The sequence below is a fragment of the Eutrigla gurnardus genome (genome assembly GCF_963514095.1).
Source record: "Eutrigla gurnardus genome assembly, chromosome: 4".
Lineage (NCBI taxonomy): Eukaryota > Metazoa > Chordata > Actinopteri > Perciformes > Triglidae > Eutrigla > Eutrigla gurnardus.
Genome location: NC_139918.1, coordinates 28,509,801 through 28,531,335, shown reverse-complemented (window position 1 = coordinate 28,531,335; position 21,535 = coordinate 28,509,801). Strand labels below are relative to the sequence as shown.

General features: G+C 43.4%; 1 protein-coding gene across 5 annotated transcripts in view; it reads right to left on the bottom strand.

The window, feature by feature from the left end:
• The window catches only part of carmil3 (capping protein regulator and myosin 1 linker 3), a 71,795-nt gene that overhangs the window by 41,412 nt on the left and 8,848 nt on the right, over nucleotides 1-21,535 (bottom strand). For all 5 annotated transcript variants that reach the window (XM_084007665.1, XM_084007663.1, XM_084007664.1 and 2 more), the window contains exons 3-12: nucleotides 16,693-16,743; nucleotides 14,981-15,040; nucleotides 14,770-14,891; nucleotides 12,458-12,552; nucleotides 12,004-12,074; nucleotides 11,751-11,824; nucleotides 6,264-6,339; nucleotides 5,945-6,033; nucleotides 4,225-4,319; nucleotides 2,881-2,967 (exon numbers count right to left, since the gene is read on the bottom strand). In XM_084007665.1, coding sequence (XP_083863791.1) covers nucleotides 2,881-2,967; nucleotides 4,225-4,319; nucleotides 5,945-6,033; nucleotides 6,264-6,339; nucleotides 11,751-11,824; nucleotides 12,004-12,074; nucleotides 12,458-12,552; nucleotides 14,770-14,891; nucleotides 14,981-15,040; nucleotides 16,693-16,743 — 820 coding nt within the window. The remainder of the gene's footprint in view (nucleotides 1-2,880; nucleotides 2,968-4,224; nucleotides 4,320-5,944; nucleotides 6,034-6,263; nucleotides 6,340-11,750; nucleotides 11,825-12,003; nucleotides 12,075-12,457; nucleotides 12,553-14,769; nucleotides 14,892-14,980; nucleotides 15,041-16,692; nucleotides 16,744-21,535) is intronic.

Sequence of the window (21,535 nt, the reverse complement as noted above, 5' to 3'; positions counted from 1 at the left end):
TGTCAAAGTGAGGGGGAGCGACCATGTGAGAGCATGCGTGATGCATCTGCCTGTTTGACAGCCTGTGTGTGTGTGTGTGTGTGTGTGTGTGTGCACGTGTTTGTGTCGGCATGTGTAGGTGTTTTAAGACAGAGGGAGGCACAGATAGATAGAGAGAGAGAGAGAGAGAGAGAGATCTATAAATATTCAGTAAAAGAAAAAAAAAAGAAGCTCAGCCCCTGCAAAGTCACACCTGCTTCCACCATTCAAGGTCAGCAGCATCACTGCATTCCTCCTGAATCACCGTGTCAACCCGTCGGCTTGTAAAATGACGCCCCCCCCCCCCCTCCCCCCCCACCCGTTCATAACGTACACTAAAAGGGTATCGAGGTCGCTGTCCGCGGCACAAACCCAATACTCGGCTTTCAGCTTTAGAATTATGTTTCATCACCTCCTCAGCCCTACGAAGGCAGGGGGAACTTACTACAGAAGCAGAGGAGGTGTGTGTGTGTGTGTGTGTGTGTGTGTGTGTGTTTGTGTGTGTGCGTGTGTGTGTGTGTGTGTGTGTGTGTGTGTGCTCTTAAGCTGGCCAACAAAACGTCTAACAGATAGAAAGGTTGCAATGCCTCTTTTTTATGATGGTTATTTTAGCCCTCAAAATACTGCAAAAAAAAAAAAGAAGCAGAATCTGCTATGTATAATCTTCCCAGAATGCAAAGGGGAAATGCAGTATCTACAAACAGGCTGGATGCATTCCTTTAGCTTTCTAGTCTATTTTGATAATAGTTTCTTCTAAACTAATGTTCCTATAGGGCTTCACCACACCAGAACTCATTAATTTCATTAAGTCAAACAGCAGTTGCCGGTACTTTGCTGCACCTCGGTGCCAGTTAACGCCAAAGTGGTTTCAGCAGACCAGATATTACCAAACAGCAGTGCAGTTACTGCAGTCTGCACATTTTCTTTTAATATAGTTGTATGGTTTCGCAGAGATGCAGAGACCTCTCTCAAATCACAAATCACCTTAAGTGTATGTTGACTTTTGGGCCTTTCACTTAATTCTACACTTCCCCATCTATTATGAACTGAAACTTGTGTTGTGATGAACGAACAGTCTGGTAATGAGACTCACCAACAACGTCTCCTTGTGCTGCTGAATGGAATCTGGGTTTTGCCTAAATGTTAAAAGGCCCACTGAAGTTTAAATACATTCAGCATTACACACAGCAGGACTGATATGACAAGATTCATATTTTTTCTGCCTGCTTGTTATTATGGGGATTTCTCAGATTTGTACCTTAGATTCAAAGTCTTGCAGAAATGTAAATGGTGCCATTATTATATGCATGGATGCCTTCAGGTGGTGGCAATGAACCACATTTAAGTGTATCATAAGTTACATTACGCAATCATTCTCATGTGGAATTCAGAAAAACATAATAGGAATATTTAGTTACTAATGCAGACAGCATATTTAGGTGACATACAGTATATTCATGGGGTATTATTGTGATGTGGGACTTAATGCTTCATGGTTGAACTTCTCCCCTCTTTGCCCCCTCAATACCACAACCTGCCAGCAGGTTTCAAAGACCAGTTTTTACTGCCAAAAATACACCATTTGATCATCGTCCGATAATATAACACATAAATGTGTCAGATCTTAAAATAGTGATATATTCAATCATTATGACTTCATTCGACTTGTCACAGCCATAAACTGTTTAACTAACCAAATCGTGTCAAAGAAAACATTAAATTCTGCACGACTCAGCAAAACGCGAAGGCCAGGAATGACTCCCCTGGGACTAAAGGTAATGTGACGAGCATCCAGTGAAACTTTAGGCTGCTGAAGAAAGGAACTTGGGCACTTGATTCACTGGTTTCAAATGATGGAATTCAGCATTGGTTTTTTCTCTATTGCGAGTGTTGAACACACAAGAACCTCTCTCCTCCGGGGCTATTTAAAAGATTAGTTCACCAAAATGACATCCGGATTTTCCGTCCCTTTCCAGAATCAGAGTCCACGATACAGTGGAGGTGAATAGATAATCCACAGGATTAACGGTAAATACTTTTCATGGGAATGTTTCCAGAAGAAAACAGAGGGGGAAGCAGAAATGATCACCTCACTCCAACTGATTGTCAAATGTTGCCAACACTGTATTTTCACAAAATCATCATCCACAGAATAGTAATAATTTTTAAAGGTTAAAACACTCGGATCTTAACACAAATCTGACCAAACATGTAGTTACTGTGTTTGCCTACGTAGGGCAGCATGCTACTGTCCTGCAAATCAAATTACGTAACCTAAATCAGATCATTCAGAGGGCACCATTACCCATAAATGTGATAAAAGATTTAAAAAAGTGATGCAAAATACACTATTATGCTCAAACATACTATTCCGATCATTCTATTAACGTATGGATTCACATCTGTATCGATATGACCCGGGTGAAGCTGCTGTAACACCAGTGGATGGCTGCGTGGTCCGGGATAAAAGCAACAGAATTGGGACACTGCACTAATGCTTATGTGGGATTTTAAGGGCAACAAAAACAGATAAACTACTTATGATTCTGACCTGATTATGGTTTGGTAGATGGGTCATACAGTACATGCATTGCTCTGTTTATTTATGCAAGTAAATAGGAGCCCAAATAAAACTGCATTTGGGGAAGCAGGGCAGCCGTGTGGTTCCAGAGGCTGCCTCTGAATAGAAGAAACCCAGATTCACAGAAAGTTTCGCCTCTGCTCTGCTGTAGTGTCTTTGAGCAACTTGCGTAACTTTGTACCAGCCCCAACATGTAATTAGTTCAGATTTACATGTGAACAAATTTGGAGAAAAGCGCTTTATAAATGAGGCCATTTACCATTTTAGGAAGAGAAACCTACCTTTGGAGGAAAGGGAGGTCTTGGAGAGGTTGAGGAGGCGGAGTCCCTTGTTGAGGCGACACACTTGTTGAATCAGGTTGGAAACACCTGGTTGGAGGTAAGGAGGGGGGCAAAGAGGAAGAGAAGATTAAGCACAAAAACACACATCTAGAGCCAAAACAATCAACATTAAACATAAATAAATTGGCTACTATTTTGAGGATAGTCCTCTCTTTTTGTAATCCAGTATTAAATGTGCACATTTGTACGTTTTCTTCACTGTCTGTGAGAGTGAATGTTGGTGGGACAACATGCTCTGGGACACGATTGACCGTTTTGTGTTATTCACTTTTTTATTTCAAATGATGCTTCGATTAAATCGAGGAAATGGCTGACATCATCGATAATGACTTACAGCTTTTACACTTCACGAGCTATGAGACCTCACTGAGCTTTGCCACGAGCTAAAAATGCAATATCTCTCCCAATACACCCTCTCCAAAACATACAGATATAGATATATATGTACCCACAAGCATACTACAGCTAAAAAAAAAAACATCACACCAACACACCTAACAATCTCACTTTCTCCCACATACCCACTACCAGAAACTAACCCATAGAAATACCAAACGCCAAGGCAAACCAAATAACACACAGACTTTCAGCTCAGAAATTAGATTAAACACGAGCCATGACTATTTATTAAACAAGGAATGAAAATGGAATTCTTTCTGTGTCGGCCAGGAACGTGTATGTGCAGAACTCTGCTTTTACAAGGCATCGTTACCATTGTGAGCCGACAGAGCACTGAAGGCCATTCTTTACTATGATTATCTGTGTTGTCGTGATGGTTAAGGCTGCAGCACTTTTGTGGCTGTACTCACAATAAAGTGAAGTAGACACACACACACACACGCACACACACACACACACAGTGTGAAGGAGGTGCAGGGCGGGAGAAGAGGCTGGAGAGTGGTTCATATTTTACACCAGTGACGGAGCCGCACACAATTAAAACGTACGTTTCTCTACGTGTGCGTGGAGAAGTTCAGTTTGTGAGGCAAGTTGTGGGCAAGAGTCAAGAATTTTTTAGAAAAAAAAAAAGACGACCACTAACAGACATACAGCATCAAAGATAGATGAGAGAGAAGAGGAGAAGAAACACAAAATAAGGGTTCTGTGAGGACAGACATTGATTTTGAGTTCTTTGCGAGCAAACAAAAGCAGCGGCGAGGTTAAAGCGAAAGAACAATGAGCAGCGCCCTGAGAGAGACAGCAGCGGGAGGGCGGGAGAGATAGAGATAGAGAGAGAGAGAGAGAGAGAGAGAGAGAGAGAGTTCACAGAGTCCAGACCGGTACCTTGGTTATCGAGCGTGTTATGAGCCAGGCTGAGAGAGTGAATCACAGAGGCCGGGTTCTCCGACAGCGCTGACGCCATCTTCTGCGGAAAATCTCTGGAGACGAAAGAACGTTAAAAAGCAAAATTATGTTTTCTGTAAAAAAAAGAAAGAAAGAAGAGAATTGCTTATTCAATACAAAATAAATGTCTCCAATTTATCTGAATCCACCTGGCAAAGGTTCGTGCTGTAAAGGAAGTTCAAATATACACGTCAAGTAAAAGTGGAGTTAGTTCTGAATGTCCCCTTCTCTATGATATCAGATGAGGTTAGTGTTGGGACAAAATAGTTCTAAAATGCATTAAAAGTTACCTTACTCTTCAATATTTCCTGGTTGAAATAATACTTTCGCTATCGGCAAAGGTTCAGATTTTTCAAGGTGTTTATATCAGGAAAAATATTTTTCGGTAAGATATTGACACCGGTATCAAAACCTTGGACGTGTTATTAAATTAGTTTGAAGGGGGAACCCTTCCAAATGAGATCTGAATTCTGCAGGCATTGTATGAATGTTCTACGGATTCTCAGTGCACAAGTAGATTGTTTGGGTTCATTGTGACTGTGAAAGCTATGATGAACCCACTGTACACTTCCTACCCAGAACTTAATGGAAGACAGAAAAAAAACATCACATCTGGATGGTGCAAAAGAGACAATTTCCCTTTCATTCAGGCTGCTCAAAAACATAATTTAATGTGGTTGACAAAGACAGATTTAATCAGTGGGAATCCCCCTTCAGGTGTCGCAAATCTTCCAAGAATGAGCATTTGATGGATGTGTCAGGATTAGTGCAACTACTCTCTTGTAAACAAGTGTTTGGAAGAAAATGCCCATGAATTCAAGAGATTTTCTTTTTCTGTGCTGTACTTTCACATCTGTTCTTGCAAATTCCTTTTAAATCTCTTAAAAATAACACGATTGAAATTCCATTCCAAACAGTGCATTTGAGTGGGAGTCTATTGAGTCATATACTTTAACACTGTTTCAGTTTGTGACTTAGTTGAAGGTATTTGGTTATTCTTCCTTCACCGTGAGCCTTTGGTGCAGTGCTTGTGGAGAGCTTCTAATAAAATGGCTCTGTCTCTCTTGGAAGTGATTTAACACGGGGCCAAGTATAAAAACTTTGTAACCTCATCATTATGCTGCAGTTAATCATCTTGCCTCCAGGCAGCCAATTCATCTCAATTAATACTAAATAAGGAAACTGCTCCGCTAAATGATAGTAGCCATGCATATAAGGTGAAAAGTCTTGCCAGGTGAAGCCCAAAGATTTCACTAATGGGGAAACAATACACCTGCCAGGGGCAGACAGCAGGGACCTTTACTGGATGAAAGAGTGGCGGTTAAGAGAGGTAGAAAAGAGAGAGAGAAAAGGGGGAGGAGAGACAGAGTTGGAAAGGTTGAGAAAGGAGAGCGGGGAGGTGAGGAGGAGTGGAGAGCTGAGATGAACTGAGGTGAGGAGGTGAGACGAAAGAGATGGAAGTGAGAAGAGCACAAGCAAAGCAGAAAAAAAGGAGTGGGAGAGATATATATAAGACCGGAGCAAAGGACAAAAGAGGAGAGGTGAAGGAGTGTTTGAGAGGCCGGAGGTGTGAGGGGACGGAGAAAAGGAGAGGAAATTAGATTCACAGGAAGGTGGCAGGCAGCGCTGATGATGTCAGGGGGAAAAAAAGGAAACCTACGATTTGAGTCCTGCATTCTCCAGAGTGAGCTCCTCCAGACTGTTGGACTTGCTGACTGTGTGCAGGACCTGGTCCACCACCTCCGACCCCTGGAGACGAAACCCCACAGGGATCAGACGTTTCAAACAGAAGACGGATGTCGGCAGGGCGAGCGAAACGCAAGCAGTATTCAGAGGCACAGGAAATCTGATTATGTTTTTAGTAGCATTCAATTTTGTGGAGATAAAATGAAGAAGCTTGTTCAATGTAATAAATGTAATCTGATAACAAACAAGTCCGGCAAGAAGGTTGATAAAAGAGACAAAAAAAACATAGTTACAATGCGCATGTCTTTGCAGTGCAGCTTGGTGAACCAGGTGTTGTACGCAATGGATGCCACGATCACCGCCAAGTCCCTGAAATGGAAACACACACCATTCCATGTCACTGATCCATAAATCCACATTATCACGGGCCAAACTTTTTCTTTGCTCCCCCATTTGGTAAAAAGCAGTCCATCATAGTGACAGGGAGTATACTATGGGCAGGGCTGCTTTCTAAAAGATGACTGATACTGCAGCCCTGCTGAGAAGAAGCAGAAAATAAGAGAGGGAGAGAGACACAGAGAGAGAGAGGCAGAGAGAGAGAGAAAAAAAAGATGTAAAGATCAATGCCTGGGTCAGTGGATTACTCAATAAAGCCACCATTTGATCCCAGCTACAGACCTCAAACACGGCTACATCCACTGCTACGACACACAGCCCACAGACGTCCTGTGTGTGTGTGTGTGTGTGTGTGTGTGTGGGGAGAAAGAAAGGAGTAGTGAGAGATTTTTTAGAATCCTCCAAGGTCCAACTAAAGCCACGCTGCTGCTACACCTGCTATACATCATCTGACAAACAAGCAGCAACAGAAAGAGGGAGAGGGAGAAAGAGAGAGAATAAGCCCAGAGTGGAAGAAAGAAAAAAAAGAAGGGTAGCGAGACAGAGGGGAAATACAAAGTGAGAAAGAGAGGAAGAGAAATCTAGCCAGGGAGGAGTCCTGTTGCCAGTGACTGCAGCAGCCAGGACATTACAGTGTATCTCAGGGGAGTAAAATGGCTACAGGCTGTGTTCCTTTTTCATTACCAATGCCAGCCATCAGACCAGTCCACTCTGACTGCCTGCAGGTCGGTGTGTGTGTGTGTGTGAGCAGATGATGCACGTGTCAGGATTCATCATCAACACCGACTGTTGATTCATGTTTTGACAGCAGGACATGAAATTGACCTCTGCGTCGTCTCACTTCCTGCAGCGTGGCGGCGTTTATGCGCGTCGTCTTGTACGTGAGCATGAGGACGCGTCGGCGCGGCAACGCAATCTGCCAGCTCCTTCACACGGATCGATCTCGGTGGGGGGGAAACCGGAAGCCAATGTTAACATTCGGGCTGCCTGCTGGTGTTAATGCATTCAGCATTTTGGGACGTAAGCGTCTTCGCTTTCTCGCGGGAGAGTGAGATCAGACAGTTGGCTCGGTCCAAAAAGGTAAATGAATCTGCCTAACAGATCGATTCGCTGCAGGGTTGTTTGTTGGGAGTGTCACTAATGGCCCATTGACCTCACTGAGATTAACATATTATTGTTCCATCATGGTCGGGATGTGCAGCTTCATTGGCCACTGCAGCGTAACGGGTTTGTCCAAAAGTCGATTGGTTCAGCTCCAGACCCGATCTGGTATGAATGCAGCCTAAAACCTCACCAGACTGCAGCGAGGGCAGAGGCTGCGCCTGGCGACTTCATTAAACCACAATACAGGATGTAAATGTTGAGCTGTAGAGGTGCTGGAGAACTGAATTTGGTACTTTTACACCAGATTCCAGTCTGTATACGAAGCTTAGTTAATGGTTCTGACATATTGAAATGTCTGTCACCTGTATGCAGCACCAAATATACGATCCCAACACGTGCTACGGTGCTAGCATGAGCTGCCCACTTCCATGTCCGTTTTTATACTCCGAACATGACCTTCTAGAAAACCCTGAAGGCTCCGACATTTACACCAGCCCACACTACGCACAAAAGACAACTGTGTTTTGGATATTTTTAGACTTCACCAGGATTAGGGTGAAGATAGGGTTCTCTTGAGACGCTACAGGAGAAAAAGGTCATGGGGTCCTTCAAATCAAAGTCTCTCTGGGTCCACGACTGTGCCTGGCACATTTCATGGCAATAGACCTATTAGATTATGTAATAGCGTGAGCATAAAGCTAAGGGAAGGATATTAAGTGTCCACAATAAACAAGGTTCATTCTGACTAGGGAGCATGGATATGCTATATGCCCATTCAGTGTACAAATGACAATTTTTGTCTCATTGTCTTTGTGAGGAAACCCTAGCCATGGAAGGCGCATATTCTGACCAAATTGGTGGCACTGGATTTGAAAAGGTCAGAAGTCCAAAACCATCCTCTTGGGATTATAAATATTCCTAGAAATTTTACAGCAATCTGGCCGGTTGTAGGACCTAAAGGACCATCTTCACCATTTGGTAAGTGCAGCGATAAACTGTGTGGTGATTAATCAATGCCAGGGTCTCACCCCGTACGGGCCGTGACTCCGGTCCTGTAGCGGTGACAGCTGAGGCAGATGGTAGCAGTGAGCTGTGGAGCTGCCTTCCTGTCTCACTGACAGGAAGGAACTAAGCAGACCGAGAGTTGGAGAAAAGTTGGACACGCCACCCAGACTTATCAGTGAGCAAGTGTGTATGTGTCTGTATGCAGAGGAGGGACTGTCAAGCCAAGAGGTGCCCCAACGCGTTCTCTGGGCAGTAAGGCGTAAAAATGTCTCTCACACACACAACACACACACATGCAGAGGCCCCTCTGCACCATGGTGTCAACCCACAGTGATTCAGAGAAAGAGGGAGTGATTCAGAGAAAAGAAGGGCTCAGGAAAATGAAAAAAGGGGAGAAAATAAAGGAAGTGGACGGAAACAGGATGAGACAAGGCCAGAGAAAAAGGTGTCCGCTTTCAGTCGGGACGATGTTTGGACGAACAGCAGTCAGCAGAAAAGGCATTGCCCTGTCGCTCGTGGTAACGGTAGACGGGCTCCAATCGAGAGGATGGAAATGTGGAAGGACATGTAGGGGCTGAAGGGAGCAAACGCAACACAAATAGCTTCTGGCACACGATCATGGAAAGACCAATCCCTTAGATCCTTTCTCCAGCCATTTGCACCCGTTCTCGATCATTTCCTCGCATCATTTTTTTGGGATCCCTAGTGTACTTTTGTTAAAACTTTGCTGCCTGTTTCAATTTGGACTTTGGGTTAAAACTTTCGGATAGCTGGGAGAAGAGTCTTCTTCTCTTCTATTGTGTGCTCAAGGGAACAATATGTTAAAGAAGATCTAAAACCAAACCCCCCAAAAAACAGCATGGGCAGGCAGCTGCAAAGGCTTTCTCTGTATTACACAAACTATATAAAATATTAGAGGAAAAACAACGGTGGTGACGCAGTGATTTTGGGTTTCAACATAAAAGACATTAATATATTCATGAGTTGCTGCTGCAATCATGTCTCTATGAATGGCTTCTTTTTTTCAATTTAGCAGCATAGCAAGGCTTCGCCCTTATAATGAAAAACGCATTTTTAAGTGCGAATACATCCTCTCCGGTCTGCAGCGTAGTTTCTACACAGGAAAAGTAGAAACAATTCCCCAGGGTTTTCTAGGGACAAAACATTCCTCACATAAAAGACAAGTTAGCTGGGTTGAATGTTCCATTTGCATGTCAGCTGTCAAATCTTTTTATGATCAGCAGCACTCGAGCGACACATACGCTCTTCCTCAATATGTCTAGGGGAAGGAAATGGGGGACTTAAAAAAAGATGCCAGCAGGGAGGTAGAGGAGGAGACATATGGCATTTTACAGCCGTTTCCGAGCCCTGCATTCTGACAAGCTTATCATTCCCCTTCTCTATGATCTTCCAAACTACTGAGAGATCTGAACAGAGAAAGGACAGCAAGTGAGCCAGATAGAGAGAGAGAGAGAGGGAGGCAGACCAATACACTTAACATTCTTAAGGGAGGATATACAGCCACTGTAACGTCAGATGAGACAAGGGCTGACAGATGAGATGCATTTTTGCAAAACGTCATGATGCAGAATGAGGACGAAAACTCTTTCAAAAACTACAGAGTAGTCAGAAAGTATTAGGACAATGATGTGTTCCTATTGTTCTGGTTCTGTACTCCGGCCCGGTGGATTTCAGATGAAATGACAGGGAGGTTTTAAGTGCTGAATTTCAGCTTCAGTTACATTCCCGAGGTCCCACGGCATGGGCATCGACCACTGGGGACGGCGAACGCTCCTTGAGTAGCTACTCTGTCAGAGATTCAGTGGAGGAGCATATATCATGTATCCGTTTACGATGCACCCAAACAAAGGGGAGGGGGGGGAAGTGCATCACATGCTTTACTAAAGTAGGTTGATATTAAATTCATGCTCAAGTTACAGCGGTATTGGTTGCTGTCTTCCACAACATGCCCAGTATTGTGCACACACACGTTTCCTGTCCATGTCTTATGGATACAGGTGGGGGAAACAATCTTTTCACATTTGTTATCTTCTACAATTTTGAATCTACTGATTACAAAAGAAGATTTTTGTACATTGTTGTCCTCCCCTTGTTATGCAGACGGATTGGAAAAGTGTGCCTCGAGAGAAAAGTGGAGCTCCAGGACTGTTTAACACGTTAACATATATGAGACATTTGCTAACCTACCTCTCACTAATAGCACAACGGTTGCATTCACCAGCTTTTGTTTTAAATGCTCTTGTTTGACCAGCTATTGCACTCTGCCGTCGTCATGGCGAGTGTGTTTACTTTCGTACGTCATCACTCTTAACAAACTGTACAAATGTCTCGAGGCCTTGCGAGAGGAAGTGAAGAGTATTTGGGAATTCTGCAAACAAGGAGTCTCACAACTTTAATTGGACAACGAGAATTACACTCCACGGCCTGTTTCATATACATTGTTGTGGACAACATTGGGTTTGCCCTGCTACTAGCCTTGCAGTCTATTTTCCACTGCAGGGAAAATGTTTTTAATAAAAACACCCTTTTTCCCCCACCAACCTCTGTTGCTACAAAACCCTGTGTGGGAAAGGTGGAATTGATTTGCTATAGAGTCAAAAAAGACAGGCCAATCATTTGTTCCCCCAGAATGAGTCCCCGTCCACTCGGTTTTGCTCACCGTTACTTCACCTTGTTTGACCTTCATTTTTACAATGATGTGTGAATGATGAGTTTGACACTAGATGGTTGTTCCTCCACTGGGGAAGGGGGAAAGTTTCTATGATGTCACCTTAAAACCGTGTGTAAACAAGTGTGACATGGAGACCTGGGAGCTCAAGGTGCAAATTGCACTTTTCAGTGACGTAAGAGACAACTTGTTTTCACTTGCATATTCATAAATCATGAAACGTGTTAGGGAATAACATCTACATTGAGCTAAAGACAGGAAAAAATAAAGAAGGCTGCAATGCAGTTTGGGAAAAGCATCACAAAGGACTAAACCAGATAACTACTGTGCATTAAAGACAGCCAATGAAATGTCCCCTGATGCAGATGTATACATTCTCAAATTAAGGCTGAGAGTCAGCACTTTATCCTTGTATCCACTGCTTCAATTAAAATCTAATGTGCTGAGGTACAGACACACACACACACAGCACTGTATGCTGCTGCAGTCTAACTTCAGTATAGGTTCATTATGTCTTTTCAATCAGTGCATCCTGGCAAACGGTAATCAGCCTGGTTTTGGTAAAGATGTCAATAAACTGTGTCACCTGCTGTCAAGATGGCTGAAATCCACTAGATTGAACTCCCTGTTGTCCTGAGAGTGGTAGATGGTGTCGACATCCTGGAACGGAGGAGGGGAATAAGAGGAGAAAGGAGAGAGACGAGGAAAAAGACAGAACATTACAGGGAGAGATATGGGACAGTAACAGTAATAAAGTTTAGTTCCCTCAGAGGTACAAGAGCCGGGAGTATTGTAAACAACACAGAAGTGGTTTTGTCCGGCCGGTATAGTGTCCTCACCCACTGCACTTCTTCTTTGCAGCCAATTCCGTTGTAGTCACAAAGAGCTGCGTAGGTCTCCGAAAAACCCCCTTAAAGGTTGAGAGGAGAAGACAACAAATCAATCCGAGCCAGACCAGAACAGATGAGAAAGGGCAAGATAGAGGGATGGAATGTGAGACTGAAAAGGAGGAAGAGTGCAGGCCAGAGATGAAAGAGGAAGTCAGAAAGGAGGGAGAGAGAGAGGGAGCGAGAGATTAGCTGTAAATATTGGAGGTGCGATGAAAGTATTGCAGCATGAAAGAACACTTCTTGTAGATTAATGGGATTACCAGCAGAATGGGAGTGCATCCAGAAACTTAGGTCTTCTGACCCACTTAAGGATGAGTCGTGATTTGGCGCGAGTCAGTGAGTCTGCGAGTGGATGGACTTCTGAAGTGAAACTGTATATGTCTGTATGTGTTGTGCGACTCACCGCATGTTTTCTGGGCCTCTAATGAGGATTCAGAGTTTGGCGAAAACTTGTGACTTCCTTCAGTCGCGTCTCCCTCTGCCCGACAAATAGGAGGACTGGAAGACAAAGAGGAAAAGGGAAAATCGGATCAAACAATAGAAGCTACAGTCATGCTAGCGGCTCCGTAAAGAGCTAGTGCCCCCTGCTAGCACCCTTAATTAGGCACAGCGGTGCGTTGAACTAAATGCTCAAGTCAGCATGCCAATATGCTCACGATGAGGGCCTCAGTGTGTGATTTGTAGAAAAAATGGTCTAGTTATTGTCATGACAGCATGCAACCTGCACCTCAAACTGAACCCGCAGATGTTTCAGGACCTGAAGATAACGACGGACGCTAGAGGAAAAGTCACGGGATCACCAAAGGCAGTAGGGAGTCATGAGGACTTCAGTCCAGATCAGGACATTTCATCTCATAAACATTGAGTCATGGTGCCCAGAGGGATGAATCCTAATGACGTTCATTATATTTCAGTAGGCTTCATTATCAATAATTTCAGGAGGGACACTATTGTTGAATTTTGAGAAGCAGTGGTGTAATTAAAAAAAAAACCCCATCAGGTCCCAATTACAGGTTGCAGGGGGAAAAAGTAAATGTTATGCTTCCCAATCCCTCAGCTGCTATCGCTGAAGTGCCCCTAAGCAAGGCACTGAACTCCCAACTGCATAAATGGAGCACTGGTGCCCAAGAGACGCCATGAAGTACGACGTCGGAAGGCTGCTTCCAGGTACGAAAGATTCAAGAGTATAACACACTGACTCTGTGTTAGTACCCTTCCTGCAAACAGGAAATAAAAATATATTCTCAGACAACCCCGTAAATAAGGCTTCTAAAAAGGGCATTTGACTTACAAAGACTCGGATCCGAACTGTGTTGCTAACCAAAGCACAGCTGCATACTACCTTCAAAACAGTCTTGCTTATGCTTATTTGTAGCAGACTTGTGCTCCATTGATTATAGCTGCTCCAGTCAGAATTAAGATGGAAAGTCTGCAAAGTCAAAAGTGCTTACGTCACTGGTTTGGATTGTGAATAAATAACACGCAAACTGTAAATGTGGATCCCTGGGAAACTTTTTAAGCTACCGCCACTCCCTGCTGCAACTAATTATAGAATAAAAAGCAGATTCCTCTGCATACTGATTGTTTTTTTCCCCCACATATATCTCTCCGACGAGCATCCAGTGAGCAGAAAACCTGAAGTCTGAAAGAAAATACTGTGTTTGCACATAACACTGTGCTCTACCTGCTTCGGCATTTTGATAGGATTACACCACTACACCGTCGCATTCAACACACACCATCCTTAATCCCATTTGTCAACAAATCACACACAACACCTAACCACATCCGTGACCTTAATCCCCCACCTTATCTCGACAATCATCATCCGCCTCTGGAGCGTGCCCGTTATCTCGATACTATCTGCATTGTGTACTTCAATAGAGCGGCACCAATCAGTTACAAGGCTGCAAAATCAAACCCAACACAACTGCCCTCCCCTCTCTCTCTTTATTCTCTTTAAATGTTCTCACTGGAAGCAATCATCTGCCGCGGCCCCTAATGGAAAAGAGCCATTCTGAAAGATGATAGAGTGCGGAGATAGCCTTGTGCAGGTCAATAGTCTGAGCACAGTCAATCCCATTGCTCTTAGAAATTGTAGATGAGACCCAAGAGAGAGGGGAATACACTCTGCCTTGCTTGCCTGATCATCCGTACATTCACGTGGCGATGCGACTGCAACTTTCCAGGGCTTGAACTTGACTCTATCCAGGCTTTTCTTTAGTGCGTGTCCTCTGTGCTTCCCTCTTTAGAAAGAGCAGAGGACGTACACAGCTTCACTTCAGATGTGTAAGGATGGCTTTCTGCCTGGAGGCCTGGGTTTGCTGCTCCGTCAGGGACTGTATGTTCTACTACTCGTTGCTTAAACCAAATAAGCTGCTTTTAAAAAAAGAATACAAAAAAAGGGCAAACACAATGCCTGCAGGTAACAGCCTACTCAGTGTCAGATGGCTGATTTAATCCCACTGATTGCTGGGTGTCAAAGCCTGCCGTGACACAGAAATGGGTTGAAAGCAGAAACTCCAGCAAACACAAGGATGCATTTGGCTGCTGAAGTGAAAAGCTGCACGAAAGTGAAGCTGCCAACTTGTGCCAACGCACTGTCGAGTGCTGTTAACGTCGGCCAACTTGTCTTCGCTGCTCAGCGAGTACAACACAAAAACAGAAAGACTTGCTTCTTTGCTCGAGGAGGAGAGGCTGCTCAGGGATGCTTACGCATAAATGGAGTTGTTGAAGACTCGGGAGAGGGCGTAGTTGATGTGGCTGACCATGTGATCCAGCTGGTCCTGGGTCTGTAGTCTCAGCGAGTAGGTGGTCTTGTCTGTATCGATTACAACCTGTAGATACGAACATGGCAGGGGTTTTTTTAAACACTTTATGCTGCTGTGAAAAACTGCAGGAAACTATTTGAGTTGCAGAGTGTCACCTGGTGTTCTGGATAGGTGTTCATCGCGCGGATTTCCAAAAAGTTGAAGGTGACCTCCATCTGAAAACGGCAAAAAAAATAATAATTGTGGTCCACAATGAGGATTCTTTTTATTTTATCTTTTTATTCTTAAAACTTAGGTCATATTTTAATGGTTTGGGCCTTATTATATCAATAAATTAATATTATACTGGCAGGAATAACTGCTGAGTTCTGGGAACACATTAACGTAGTTTAAAAGAAGTCAGAAACACAAGCATTCGGATAATCATTCGTGTTTAAACCAAACCTAGAGGTGGGCTGAACCGAACAGAAAACATGCAAAAAATATGACCCTGTTCGCTGTGAACATCAATCAACACAAAAGCAATGAGAGGGATTATTAATATGTTGGGTGCTCTCCGTCTCAGTTTCAGCAGTTGGCTTGCTGACTCCCAGTCCAGCTGATGCCAGGGAGGGAGCAACTCAGGAGAGCTGCAGACTGAGGCTTTGATCAAATTTGGGTATTTTGTGCGCAAGGTTACTCTCAAAAGGGAAAGTCGACCAAAAGACTTGTGTAGAGGAAAAACAAAACAATTGGGACAGTCAAAATGCAAGCCCCATTAATTCTACAGGTACTTGGAGACACTGAATGTAACGTTGTAATGTTTAAAGTTAAAAATAAACCTAAATTCTTTAAGACAACATTTTCGCAAATATGCTTATTTCTTTCTTGCAGAGAGTTAGTGGAGAAGATATATCCCACTTTCATGTCTGTAAAGTAAGTATTAATCCACAGTAGGGATGTCACAGTAAGCGATAATTCGTTACCATGGCGATGCCAAATTTCTGAAAACTGACGACGTTCGTTTTCTACATTAGGGCTCGAGACTAATGGGATGTTAAATCCGAAAGGATGAGGAAACTCACTATTGATGCACATCCTATTTGTGCCTAATAATGCCACATCCAGCTACGAATCAGTGTTCAAACGTTAGCATAGGAGGTTGCATTGAGTTTCTTAACGATGTGTTCAAGTTCTATTCAGTAAAAATGAGTATTACGTGAAGGTAAAATATAATGCTATCATACTGTGTTCAAATGTAATCTTTTAAAATGTAATTTATAAACCTGAATAAAGTTGTTTGAATATGATGTTTTCACAGCAATATAAAAAGGATACTGGAGAGGAATTATGACCTTTTAGACTCCCTCAAAGTGTTTGTATTTATTTTGTTTTTCGAGAATGGTGGAATTTTACTGTTATTGGTATGGACTAATACATTTCTGATATTGTGACATCGCTAAACAACTAGCAGCCGGTTAGCTTAGCTTAGGACAAAGACTGGAAGCTACAAGAATAAACTGTCTATCAGTTCTCACTGTTTAATGCACTTACAAAGTGTAAAAACAACAATGAGCTTAGCTAAGCAACTGCTGCCGCTAAAATCTAAGAGTAGTATAGATCTTCTCATCCAACTCTCCTTAAGTATTTGGCAAAATGTCAAACTATTGATTTAAACCTAACTTTATACAACCGGCAACCTTATCTTCTTCATTGGATTGCCATCAATGTAAAAGATAATCACTACAATCTTCATCATCATCTCTTCTGTCCTACTCTGAAAGTCTGCTGCTTTTTTTTGGTCATATTTCTTGGGAATTTCAACGAGATCAAGGCCGGCAAGTGAGAGCCATACATTTCCACTGGGAGCGAGGGGGGGTGCATTTACCTTGGTGGGCACTTTGACAGCAAAGAGATACAGTCTCCATGTTGCCAGGACCTGAGGGGAGAGAACACATTCATTTCTTTTTTCTGTCACAGAGCAGGAAATGCAAATCGAAGCAAAAAAATATCACAGCACAAACACCCCATAAAGATGGCAAATCATCTCGGCGGCTCATCCCAATGACTGGTAAGTCATGCTAAGTACTCCAGACATTAGCAAGCTAATAAACGACGAGGGCGCACTCGTGTAAGAAATGCTGCGGCGAGATTGAGAGTCACATGACACTCCGATTTGAAGTTGTGTTGATGAAGCTAAGTAGCACTTTATTCAGCAGACGCCACATTGCGTCAGGGAGCAAAACGAATGTTAAGATAATAAGGGGAACGAGGACAAAGAGGACAAAAGAGGACGGGAAGAGCAAGCGAAAAGAGAGGTGTGCTTCTACCAAAAGAGAGGAATTACCATTTTAAAGGTTCTGGGGTAAAGTAAGAGACAGAAAATGTGAATATATTCACATCTGCCTATGTAATTAATCTCATTCATAATTCAATCCATAATTAGCATACCCCATACATGCACTGTGCATCTCTATCCCTTCCTAGCTCTCACTCCAATTCTTGGCCACACTTGGGTTTTTGCTCTTTCAAATTCCCTCCTTTGCATTCCGTCATCTCTCTTCATCTCCATGGAAATCGGTTCATTTTCCCTCCATCTTCATTCTTAATCCCTAATCCCTCCATCTCACTGCGGGCCACAGTGCCCTGTCTGGTTTTGCTCCCGCCTTAACACCTCACTCCATCCCCTCTTGCCCTCGCCACCTCCCTCTTCCTCCTCCTTCTCCTCCCAACTCCCCTGTCTCCTTCACCCGTTTCAGTTTTTCTTTTCTTTTTCTGCTCCGTCGCTTTCAATTCCTCAAGGCCTCTCTGTGCTGAATGGCTAATGGCGCCCCGCTGTGTGGCGGCGAGAGGAAGAAAGGAAATGAAACATACAAAGAAAGAGGGAGAGAGACAGGAGGAGACGATAGAAGGACAGAGACACCAGATTTCTCCCCTGATAATGAAGCCTTCAGATACTACACCTACTCCCGGCAAAGCTGGCGTCTCAGATCAAACCTGTGTCTTAACCGTAACGACATCCGTAACAGACTCCCACGGAGAAGAAACAGAAGAGTGAGAGCAATGAAAACAACAGAATAAAAAAAAAGGGAGGAGACGGGGTGATACTCCCACCAAGAGAATAACATTTCCACACTAAGCTGGTGGAGGGGGCCTTCGCAGCAGATTGTTAGTCCAATCACAGCTCTTTGACAAGTTTGAAAACTCTTACATAAATCCAGGAAGGTGCGGAGGGAATGTGATGGGAACTTGAGGCGCACTGAAAGAGGAAGAGGAGTGAGGTGAAATATAGTGATGAAAAATGAAAGGATCTTCTCGATCTCGTAAGGTAAACAGAGGCATCAATAATGCAGAATCTCTGACGGGTGCCGATTTGATCCTCTGATGCTGAACAAGACCTCTTGTACAGGGTTCGTCCCCACTTGATATATCATTTACAGCCCACTGAAGAATCATTAGAGACAATCAATACTCAAGACTGTTATTTTTTTGCCTATTCGGATGTGATACCTGCAACAGTGAAGAAAAATCTAAGGGCTATCTATTCAACATACGGGTGGTATCAGATACAGGGTGCGTGTCATTGCAACAATGTCTACCTTCCAATTTAAAAAGGTCACTTCATGTTTCACCCGCAGAAATTCAATCAAAATCATATTTTTAAGTCTAGTTTCTTCCATTTTACATGCAAAACCACACGGTGTTGGACCCTGAGCTCTGCCGACACGCTGATGACCTACACTCATACTGTGCCTGAACGCATCCTGCGTGGACACAGACGGAGGACTGGACCCGCTGTGTGTACGTAGTGTTGGATTTTAAAAGCTGCATCAACAAATACTTAATTACTCAATTAACTGTTGGTACACCGTATTGCAAAGCAGCAGTTGTACGCTGGCATCTCACTCCCCAAAAATACATTTGATATTTTAAAAAGGTAAGGTAAGATTCTTTTTAATGTCAAAAGGCCAACAGAGATGAGTCCGTGAGTCAAATAATTATGTGCCAGTGTTCATCAACGTTAGCTACGCACATCGTTTTCCAGCCCAGTCCAGGGTTCTGACTGACAGCTCGCAAATGAGAAATAATAGTCAGAAGCCCTTAATTCTACTTATCATATTTATATCACTGGTGACCTGGTACGGCATCCCACCTGCCTCACAAAGCAGCCACACCCTCAGTTATGCCTCTCTTTAAGCCTTAATATCATCTTAACGGGCGAGTTATGTATATCCCCTCCCATGCAGTTGTCATGGACAGGGAAATTGGCTTTAAAGACTTAAACCGTTTGTTTACCAGGCTGTAAACATGTTGATTTCTGGTGTAGATTTGGGCATTTAACATGGGAATCGTGTATGAGCTTGTCATATCAGTCTGTGAAACCATAACATTAGCAAAGCAGCTAAACGGGAGACTGAGAGCTGTCAACTAGTTAAATTATAAAACATTCAACGCTAAATAAAATTACACTTTTGAATGCGATGACTAGAATAATGAAAAATGTAAGTACAACAGTAATATTGTCCTTATAATAAAATGTGAAGTTAAAGTTAATTATTATAGTATGATAGATTCAGATTAAATACAAATTTGAAGATACTGATATACTGAATATTTGTCACTTTCTTGCCCTATTTTTCTTCAATAAGATTTCAGAATTTCTATGGAGGAATGAATAAATTTTGGTACATGTCTACAATTATAATAATTATGATAATATAATATAATTCTCATACTTGCAATATTGCTGTATAGCTCTCATGAGTGTACATTTTTACGATATAGGTTATTTAAAACCTTGGGTGCAACCCTCCAGACAAGTACCACTCAGCCCACTTGACCCCCTCCAGGTCAGTCTTGGCTGCACAAATACGCTGCAGAGAAATGAGCTGTCTGAAACCGGTGAAACAACTAGAGTTTCTTCCTGAAGCATCAAGTCATAAGGATACATTACTCAGCTATTAATATTAATTGACGCAAATAGCAAGAGCTAAAGTCAAGCCCCACTAGCCACAAACGTTAAATGTTTCCCCTCATGTGGCATTCTGGCAACATTCCCCTATACAGATCACTCGGAAATCCTAAAAGCCTCTACGAAAGATTCATTTTCCACCCAGGAAATCCTCCAAGATGAGATGGTCGACTTGTTTGACCTGCTCGGCCAAGAACATGGCAAGCGGCAATCTCGAAAAGTGATGAGGAGGACTGCTTGGGGAAGACGATTCAGGGGGGGTTTGGTTGCAGATGTGCCCTTGCTGTGGCGGTACAGTGTCAGAAGCACTGGTTCAAAGAGCCAGCCGGTCCCCTGAAGCATACTACGGAGCCAGCAGGGTGGGAGAGTGCGTGTACAGTACGTTCACGCAAACAAATGCATCTCTTTTTCTGCTGTGTGTGTGTGTGTGTGTGTGTGTGTGTGTGCATGTAGAGAGGGCAGAGGGCGGGGGCTTATATTAATCATAAGCCGTCAGGCTCTGGGTCTCGCACTTCAAACGAGATGCTGCAAATCAAAGTGCGTCTCCGGGTCGTGTGTGTTGCAGCGTTGCCTCTGAGGGAACAAGCTGAGGATCAGTGCCAGATTTGGCCGCCTGTGGTATTTCTGGCTCGGCCACAAGGGCATTTTAAAACACACACACGCACATCATACACACAGCACAAAATCAGAAACATTCCAATACAGACATTTGCATAAGTCCGGCATGCTAGTGTAACACACACACACACACACACACGTTTGGACTCTCATGCACGTATAATGATGCACAATAGCTTGCTAAGCTGGCTTTGGACTACACTCGCCTGTCTCTCGCTCTCTCTCCCTGTCACTCACTCTCTCTCTCTCACACACACACACACACACAGTCGGCTACCATCGCTCAAGTGGACTCAGCATCACAAGAGCACAACCATGCCATCAGTCAATCTGTCAGCTTACGTGCATGTGTGTCTGTGTAAGTGACAGGGGGCTTGAAAGCACAGATGCCCCAGGTCCTGCTATATAAGTGGACTTTAGAGTGGTTGGGGAAAAAAAAAAAAAAAAAAAAGATAGAGAGAAATAAGAGGAAAGAAATGCAAAGCCCAAAAACACTTCTTGTTCCAGATTCTCTCATAAGAACCAACCAGTGGGAGAGCGTCTAAATCAAAGAGTTGGCAAAGAGAGTGCTCTGAAACCCAAAATGACCTCTTCAAAAAAACAAAAAACAGACAGACGGACAGAGAGAGGTAGATAACAGGAAGGGGCTGTGTGGTTGTACTATAGATGGATGTTAGAGATGAGATGAGAGGGTATATGGAGGAGAAGTAGGGGCTAGGATTGAAAAAGAAAAGAACATGAGCAAATGTGAGAAAGTGGGATGAGATAGAGCCAAGCAGTGAATGTGAGAGGATTGAAATGGATGAGGAAAGGAGAGAGAGAGAGAGAGAGAGAGAGAGAGAGAGGAGGAGGATAAGGTCAATGAGGGCAAGCGAGCCAAGGAGAGAGAGAAAATGAAAAGGATGGAGAGATAAAACGGAGGCAGATACACTTTGAGTTGCCTCTCAGCCCTGACAATAAACACAGTCACACTTTCTCCGCTTCTCACGGGGGGGAAGAGAGAAGGTCAGCTTCATCACCCGTCCACCAAAGGCTACCGACATGATAATCAAAAGGAAGCCCTAATTACAGTGCACACAGTCAGATGTGACTCCCGAACACTTGCAGAGAAAATGACTCCACGCTGAGCATCTCGCAGTGA